This window comes from Cherax quadricarinatus, chromosome 18, assembly GCF_038502225.1.
Source record: "Cherax quadricarinatus isolate ZL_2023a chromosome 18, ASM3850222v1, whole genome shotgun sequence".
In the NCBI taxonomy this organism is placed as follows: Eukaryota; Metazoa; Arthropoda; class Malacostraca; order Decapoda; family Parastacidae; genus Cherax; species Cherax quadricarinatus.
In genome coordinates, this window is record NC_091309.1 from 15,792,793 (window position 1) to 15,802,191 (window position 9,399).

A 9,399-nucleotide genomic window follows, 5' to 3' on the forward strand; every position below is an offset into this window, starting at 1 on the left:
TAAAAGAAGAAGGGAAGTAACCCCAGAAAAGGACTTGCTACCTCAAGTCCTAATGGAAGGGGATTCCCCTTCTAAACAGTAAGAAGATAATGCTCTCCCCTCCTCCCATCCCATCAATCATCACCAGATCTTCAATAAAAGTAAGTGTCATGTAATTGTGCATGCCTTTTTCAGTTTGTGTGTATTAAAATTAACATTTCATGTGGTAAAAAAAATTTTTTTTCATACTTTTGGGCGTCTTGCACGGATTAATTTTATTTCCATTATTTCTTATGGGGAAAATTAATTCGCATAACGATTATTTCGCATAACGATGAGCCCTCTTGCACGGATTAAAATCGTTAACCAGGGGTCCACTGTACAGCCTCTCCTCACTTAACGACGGAGTTCCGTTCCCAACACCGCGTTGGTAAATGAATTCGTTGCTAAGGAAGGAGCATACTATAATGGTAGTGCTTTTGTGTCAGCCATCTTTGATATTGTTTTAATGTCACTTTTGCACCATTTATAACATTTCTGGTACGTATATTTTTAAATGCCGGGAGCAATGGGCTAGTAACCCCTTCTCCTGTAGACATTTACTAAAAAAGAGAAGAAGAAAAACTTTATAAAACTGGGATGCTTAAATGTGCGTGGATGTAGTGCGGATGACAAGAAACAGATGATTGCTGATGTTATGAATGAAAAGAAGTTGGATGTCCTGGCCCTAAGCGAAACAAAGCTGAAGGGGGGTAGGGGAGTTTCGGTGGGAGGAAATAAAGGGGATTAAATCTGGATTATCTGAGAGAGTTAGAGCAAAGGAAGGGGTAGCAGTAATGTTGAATGATCAGTTATGGAAGGAGAAAAGAGAATATGAATGTGTAAATTCAAGAATTATGTGGATTAAAGTAAAGGTTGGATGCGAGAAGTGGGTCATAATAAGCGTGTATGCACCTGGAGAAGAGAGGAATGCAGAGGAGAGAGAGAGATTTTGGGAGATGTTAAGTGAATGTATAGGAGCCTTTGAACCAAGTGAGAGAGAAATTGTGGTAGGGGACCTGAATGCTAAAGTAGGAGAAACTTTTAGAGAGGGTGTGGTAGGTAAGTTTGGGGTGCCAGGTGTAAATGATAATGGGAGCCCTTTGATTGAACTTTGTATAGAAAGGGGTTTAGTTATAGGTAATACATATTTTAAGAAAAAGAGGATAAATAAGTATACAAGATATGATGTAGGGCGAAATGACAGTAGTTTGTTGAATTATGTATTGGTAGATAAAAGACTGTTGAGTAGACTTCAGGATGTACATGTTTATAGAGGGGCCACAGATATATCAGATCACTTTCTAGTTGTAGCTACACTGAGAGTAAAAGGTAGATGGGATACAAGGAGAATAGAAGCATCAGGGAAGAGAGAGGTGAAGGTTTATAAACTAAAAGAGGAGGCAGTTAGGGTAAGATATAAACAGCTATTGGAGGATAGATGGGCTAATGAGAGCATAGGCAATGGGGTCGAAGAGGTATGGGGTAGGTTTAAAAATGTAGTGTTAGAGTGTTCAGCAGAAGTTTGTGGTTACAGGAAAGTGGGTGCAGGAGGGAAGAGGAGCGATTGGTGGAATGATAATGTAAAGAGAGTAGTAAGGGAGAAAAAGTTAGCATATGAGAAGTTTTTACAAAGTAGAAGTGATGCAAGGAGGGAAGAGTATATGGAGAAAAAGAGAGAGGTTAAGAGAGTGGTGAAGCAATGTAAAAAGAGAGCAAATGAGAGTGGGTGAGATGTTATCAACAAATTTTGTTGAAAATAAGAAAAAGTTTTGGAGTGAGATTAACAAGTTAAGGAAGCCTAGAGAACAAATGGATTTGTCAGTTAAAAATAGGAGAGGAGAGTTATTAAATGGAGAGTTAGAGGTATTGGGAAGATGGAGGGAATATTTTGAGGAATTGTTAAATGTTGATGAAGATAGGGAAGCTGTGATTTCGTGTATAGGGCAAGGAGGAATAACATCTTGTAGGAGTGAGGAAGAGCCAGTTGTGAGTGTGGGGGAAGTTCGTGAGGCAGTAGGTAAAATGAAAGGGGGTAAGGCAGCCGGGATTGATGGGATAAAGATAGAAATGTTAAAAGCAGGTGGGGATATAGTTTTGGAGTGATTGGTGCAATTATTTAATAAATGTATGGAAGAGGGTAAGGTACCTAGGGATTGGCAGAGAGCATGCATAGTTCCTTTGTATAAAGGCAAAGGGGATAAAAGAGAGTGCAAAAATTATAGGGGGATAAGTCTGTTGAGTATACCTGGCAAAGTGTATGGTAGAGTTATTATTGAAAGAATTAAGAGTAAGACGGAGAATAGGATAGCAGATGAACAAGGAGGCTTTAGGAAAGGTAGGGGGTGTGTGGACCAGGTGTTTACAGCGAAACATATAAGTGAACAGTATTTAGATAAGGCTAAAGAGGTCTTTGTGGCATTTATGGATTTGGAAAAGGCGTATGACAGGGTGGATAGGGGGGCAATGTGGCAGATGTTGCAGGTGTATGGTGTAGGTTACTGAAAGCAGTGAAGAGTTTTTACGAGGATAGTGAGGCTCAAGTTAGAGTATGTAGGAAAGAGGGAAATTATTTCCCAGTAAAAGTAGGCCTTAGACAAGGATGTGTGATGTCACCGTGGTTGTTTAATATATTTATAGATGGAGTTGTAAGAGAAGTAAATGCGAGGGTCTTGGCAAGAGGCGTGGAGTTAAAAGATAAAGAATCACACATAAAGTGGGAGTTGTCACAGTTGCTCTTTGCTGATGACACTGTGCTCTTGGGAGATTCTGAAGAGAAGTTGCAGAGATTGGTGGATGAATTTGGTAGGGTGTGCAAAAGAAGAAAATTGAAAGTGAATACAGGAAAGAGTAAGGTTATGAGGATAACAAAAAGATTAGGTGATGAAAGATTGGATATCAGATTGGAGGGAGAGAGTATGGAGGAGGTGAATGTATTCAGATATTTGGGAGTGGACGTGTCAGCGGATGGGTCTATGAAAGATGAGGTGAATCATAGAATTGATGAGGGGAAAAGGGTGAGTGGTGCACTTAGGAGTCTGTGGAGACAAAGAACTTTGTCCTTGGAGGCAAAGAGGGGAATGTATGAGAGTATAGTTTTACCAACGCTCTTATATGGGTGTGAAGCATGGGTGATGAATGTTGCAGCGAGGAGAAGGCTGGAGGCAGTGGAGGTGTTATGTCTGAGAGCAATGTGTGGTGTGAATATAATGCAGAGAATTCGTAGTTTGGAAGTTAGGAGGAGGTGCGGGATTACCAAAACTGTTGTCCAGAGGGCTGAGGAAGGGTTGTTGAGGTGGTTCGGACATGTGGAGAGAATGGAGCGAAACAGAATAACTTCAAGAGTGTATCAGTCTGTTGTGGAAGGAAGGCGGGGTAGGGGTCGGCCTAGGAAAGGTTGGAGGGAGGGGGTAAAGGAGGTTTTGTGTGCGAGGGGCTTGGACTTCCAGCAGGCATGCGTGAGCGTGTTTGATAGGAGTGAATGGAGACAAATGGTTTTTAATACTTGACGTGCTGTTGGAGTGTGAGCAAAGTAACATTTATGAAGGGGTTCAGGGAAACCAGCAGGCCGGACTTGAGTCCTGGAGATGGGAAGTACAGTGCCTGCACTCTGAAGGAGGGGTGTTAATGTTGCAGTTTAAAAACTGTAGTGTAAAGCACCCTTCTGGCAAGACAGTGATGGAGTGAATGATGGTGAAAGTTTTTCTTTTTCGGGCCACCCTGCCTTGGTGGGAATCGGCCAGTGTGATAATAATAAAAAAAATATTTTTAAATGTCTATGCAGTAGTGTACTGTATACTGTATTAAACAGAATAGAGGAAATCAGCTCTAATGTACATTATTTAGGTATGTATACTGGTCAGAGAACCCTTTGTAAGTCTGAGTCATCGGTAAATGAGTACGTCACTAAGTGAGGAGAGGATGTATTACACTTGTTAAGTATACTTTCAAAATATATATATATATATATATTTAGCACTAGGAGAGGGGTGGGGGTTAATATTGAGTAGCTTGATTTTAGAAGCTTAATGTTCTTGAGATTGACTAATGCAAGAGAAACACTGGCTTCTTACAAGAATATTTAGTGTAATATCTAAGGATTAATTAGGTTTTTAAGATAAAAAGTTTTGATCAAATACTTTATTAATAATTTGTAACTTAATAAAGTAAGATGTGTGAAAAAGGCATCAATCTGAAGATTATAGAGGAGACATTTAAGATGGAGTAGTTAAGGTGTCTGTTTTAAAAGTTTTTCTTTTTCGGGCCACCCTGCCTTGGTGGGAATCGGCCGGTGTGATAATAAAAAAAAAAAAAATATATATTTAGGACTAATGCTGAATCTAAGGATTAATTAGGTTTTTAAGATAAAAAGTTTTGATCAAATATGATTTAAGATGGAAACAAAAGGGCTGTCCTATATTCATTGATTGCTTTGAATGATTCTTACATGGAATATCATGTTGCATAATGAGAAAGTCTACCCACTTGGCTCCAGTCACTGTTAGGCAATCCTGCAGCAGTCAGGCTTTTGGTACTTGCATAAAGCAGTCCAACATAGGGACCAGGAACAGGTTGAAGGAACGTATCAGTTCCGGAACTCTTGAAAATAGTTAGGTGTGTTGGTAAGTTCCTTTATATATGGAGGGAGCCTTCTTATTTTTAATAATAATTATATTAGCTCTTTTTATTACATTTTTCAGAAACTGGATGCAATTGCAAGACTGAAAGGAGAGAAGGAGAATGGTAAAGTTTTAGTGAGAAACCAAATAGACAAGATAGCTACAGAAGACAAACTGATAAAGGATTTGGAGGAATTGATCCTGTGATTTATTCAAGTATTATTTAGTAATTTTGTTGTGTAACAAGCTTTTAGTAGTGATAAATATATGAAGATTATAATCCTAAAGAGATCAGATTTAGTATAATATTTTTCAGGTGTGTTCAGTGCATCAGCTTATTATTCTAAGGCAGAACAAGGAAGACTTGTATTCATCAGCAATTTTCCTAATGTATAGTCTTTACACATAATTAAATCAATGAGCTGTCGAGGTTATACAAACGAATGTCACCATATTCAAATCACTCTTTAGAAATAACTTTTCCATTCTTGCATTTTTTAAAATTGTCTGTTATTGTGTGCGAACGTGCGCACATTGTGCGTGCATGTAAGTGTGTGTAAAAGAGTGTGTGAGAGTTGTGTGTATGTGTTGAGTATGTGTGTGTGTGTGTGTAATTTAATTAATTTAAAGCCTATATACGTCTTGTCATATATAATTTATCTAGTTAAGGTGTTAGCCTTAATTCCTTAAATTTTCGGTAAGTCTTCCATACTTTGTTTGAGACTAAATTTGTGCATATTATGTTGTAAAAAATATTGTTGCCATTATGAATATATGGCACAATATAATGTAGAAGCAAATGTTAGTAAAAAAAATTCTGTATATAGACCATCAACTCAGAGTGATGGGGTTTTCCTATATTTATAATCAGCAGTAGAGAGCTTTATTGTTACTGTTAGGGTCTCTGACATGTCTAAAAAAAAAATATTATGCAAAGTGATGTCTTTTGTATATGGTTAAGTTGACAAAAGTTGGGTTTGTTATTGGGGCATTAAATTAAAAAAAAAAAAAATGCAGTCCACAACAAAATAGACAAAAGTCATATACAGATTGAAACTGTTTGCAGATGTGTGGCGTCAGTTCATGATAATTTTTTCATATTAAGCAGAATTCATTCAGAGCCATTTACCCATCTCTATCTTAATGTGGTACACCAGATGCACCAATGGGTGTAAAGGCTTCCACAACCTTTGTACTCTGTCACTTGTCATACTATGAAGAGTAGTGAGGGTCTCTTGATCCATGGAACTGGAACCACTGTCCTTCAGATCCAAATTGATTGCCATCCCATTTCCCAGGTGCTGTATGACCTCAGTGGGTTTAGTACTTTTCCTTGAATATAACAATAATAAAGTAAAGAAATATAAAGATATTCTGCAAAATGATTTCAGATAATCCATATCAGTATTTTTTATTGTCCCTTTTATTAAAAGCTGTTTAAGGGGGTACAGTATGTTCTTGGTAATAATAATAATAATGTCAGTTGAAAGTAGCTTGACATCCCTTATCTTTTCCATCTTAAAGTCTTGATGTATCTGTGTGTATGAATGTAGAAGTCAGTGACTTTCAAGATTTAGAGAAAGGTGGAATAATGTAGTGTTTTGTTTAGTGCTTGTTTTTCAATACAATGCTAATAATTATACAAGGGAGGTTGAGGGTGAGAGGAGAGGATCAGGAAAATCGGTACATAAGGTATGAGAGAAAATGTGGCATGCAGGTGGGTAGTTGTATTAGAACTGAATGAATGATTTTCTTTGTGATAGTAGTTCAAGTGCATTACACTTTGTCTAAATAGTTGAAAAAGTGCTGTGGATGTTTAGCTAGTGTTAGTACTAGTTTCCTATGTCACGTGTGCGAGGTAGTATGAAATGGAAAATGTCACTGAATATTATTTGCCACTTTTTTCTTCCAAGCATTTACCTTCCCAGGCATCATGAAAGTGGTGGGTAGAATACTGGTAATGGTGGTGATGACGCATTGATTCGAAATGAATTCAAATAACATTTGACAGTCCGAAAATCAGTGACAGCATTTTGATTTAACATGCTTCAAATGTGCTGTGGATGACATCAGAGCACCAGGTCTGAAATAAAAGTAATAATTTTTAATACTGTATTACTGTATTTAATATGTCTATTTTAATTTGTTTTTCCATTCTTAAATAAATACACATGGAAAAAAAAAACAGGTTAAAAAAGAAACTGTATGAACAGGTTACTGTATATATACGTATGTATGTTGTGTTTGATGACCAAGTCAGTCAGACAAGCTAGGTTATCCTAAAAGTTTTAAAATACTCCATTTTGATAAAATATGGATATACAGTATTTGTATGTGATATATTGCATCACACAAACAATTACTTAAATTTCGTTACTTAAAAACTGATTTTTGTGGTGTCAAAGCAAGAAGTATATACTCTTGGCTTGTTTGACAAAATGATATTTTCCTAACAGGACAGTTGACTTGAAAATCACGACAAGCAGCTTTTACGTACATACATGGTTATGAGTAAATAATTTAAATTAACCTCAGAGTATTAAAATTAATGTAGGAAATGTATCCCTCACACATAAAATTTATGAATTTATTTTTTTTTTATTTGAAGTAGATATAAAAATAATTTCATCTACCTAAAATATATTTACGTATATAGTCTCATAGTTTGCTGAAATAAAAAAATATCATCCATCATTTTTTCATTCCCATCAAGGGAGATTCCTTGATGCAGGTGAGGGACTTCCATTTCAAGGTTCTGGACCTGATTTCTCCTTCCTTGGATTGTACCTCCTTGATGTGTTGAAGGGCTCTTGATTCAAGGAATTGACCCTCTTTTCTCCTCCTTGGATTGAATTATCTTTCTCCTCTCTCTCTTTCTCTCTGCTCTCCTCTCTCTGCTCTCCTCTCTCTCTCTCTCCTCTCTCTCTCTCTCCTCTCTCTCTCTCCTCTCTCTCTCTCCTCTCTCTCATCTCTCTCTCTCTCTCTCTCTCTCTCTCTCTCTCTCCTCTCTCTCCTCTCTCTCTCCTCTCCTCTCTCTCTCTCTCTCTCTCTCTCTCTCTCTCTCTCTCTCTCTCTCCTCTCTCTCTTTCTCTCTCTCTCTCTCTCCTCTCTCTCTCTTTTTTTTTTTTTTTTTTTTTTTTTTTTTTTTTTTTTTTTTTTCCACAGGAGGGTTTGACAAGGTTAGGATCCTAAGCTTTATTGACAAGCTATTTACAGGTTAAGGATTCCCTAACTTTGTTGGCAAGCTAAGAGCTATTACCTACATCAGCTCATTTTGAAAGCATTTTTATTGTTATGAGACATACAAGTAGGGAACAGGATGAAATTGGAGCCATCTGTGGGCCAGCATTTTCATTTGATCAACTGACTTTATCTCGTTGACATCATTATGCTGTACGAATGTGTTCGATGCTCGAGTCATCCTGGGTATATATGATCTCAGATGGAGTGATGTTCTGGAGAAGGGTACAGCCAGAGTGAAGTTGCTGCTTTCTGCCCATTTTGTGGCATAAAAGCTTGTTTACCGCTGCCCTCGAAATGGATCCAAGTGTAGTGGTAGTCAAAAAACTCTGTCATTTGTCTTGAGATTATTGTCTCGAGGATCTTACCAGTGATTGACAGGAGTGACACTGGTCTGTAGTTGTTGATTTCTGCTCTGCTCTTCTTTTTTGTGAACAGGGACTACATTTGCCTCTTTCCATAGAGAGGGCCATTTACACTGTACTAGGCAGTGCTGAAAGATGCGAGTTAGAGGTGCTGCTAAGCTTGTCTGCACATCTTCTCAGCAATCTTAGGGCTCAACTTGAATGGGCTGGGCCCAGGCCTTTTCTTGGTCAAGCGATTTAAGAAGGAAATGCACCTCCTCCTGCCTTATTGTCACCACTGACAGTTTTGACACAGTTCTTGCAGCTAGCCAAGGAGGGTCCCTTGCTGGATCAGGAACTTGCATTTTGGTAGCAAAGTGTTCAGCAAAGAGGTCCGCCTTCTCTTGACTACTAGTAGAGGTGGTCCCATCCTGTCGATTTAGAGGTGGAATGAGTTCATAAGGCAGATAACCTTGTCTGTCCTTGACCAGGGACCACCAGGTTTTGGAGCCTACCCTACCTGATGCTAGATTTCTTTTAGCGTCCACCTCCCATTTAGCAATGGCCCACTTTTGAACGTCACCCATATGCCTACAGGCTTGCCTGTTCAAGTTCCTGTTATAGGTGGTAGGATGTCTCTTATACCTTCGCCATGCTTTGTACTTAGCAATAGCAGCCTCTCTACAACGAAAGCCAAACCAAGGCTGATCTGTAGGCTTCGTCACATATTGCCGGTGAGGAATGTCTTCTTGTTGTAGATTAAGGATGTGTCCAGTGAAGGCTTTAACTTGGTTGTCAACATTTCCTTGGAGAAGAGCATTCCAATCGGTGGTGGCGAGCTCAGAGCAAAGGGCTGGCCAATTACCTCTTTCCCATAGCCAGGTTGTGCGTGTGGACTCCTCACCTCGTTCTGTTGGGATCTTAAGTGTCGTAAAAACAGCCTTGTGGTTACACGATCCAACATAGCCGAGGGGTTGACAAGTGACTATGCCTTCTGCCAGATCACTCACTACTGGGTCAAGGGAGGAGCCAGAGATGTGAGTAGGGAAACACTCTCTTCTCCTCTCTCTCTCTGTCTTTATGGTTCAACCTCTCCTGAATATCATAATAATATATATGTACTTCTTTCAATGCACCGGCCATATCCCACCATATGTATGTCCTTTTTATTTTATTAA

At 38.6% G+C, this 9,399-nt stretch overlaps 1 protein-coding gene across 2 annotated transcripts in view; it reads left to right on the top strand.

The window, feature by feature from the left end:
• LOC128689218 (eukaryotic translation initiation factor 2A) overlaps positions 1 to 7,328 on the top strand; it is a 44,820-nt gene extending 37,492 nt beyond the window's left edge. Inside the window, exon 13 of one of the 2 annotated variants that reach the window (XM_070086280.1) lies at positions 4,719 to 7,328. In XM_070086280.1, the coding sequence (XP_069942381.1) occupies positions 4,719 to 4,844 (126 nt within the window). In that variant the 3' untranslated portion in view covers positions 4,845 to 7,328. The remainder of the gene's footprint in view (positions 1 to 4,718) is intronic. The other variant, XM_070086279.1, reaches the window with a different exon arrangement.
• Positions 7,329 to 9,399: the final 2,071 nt, after the last annotated feature.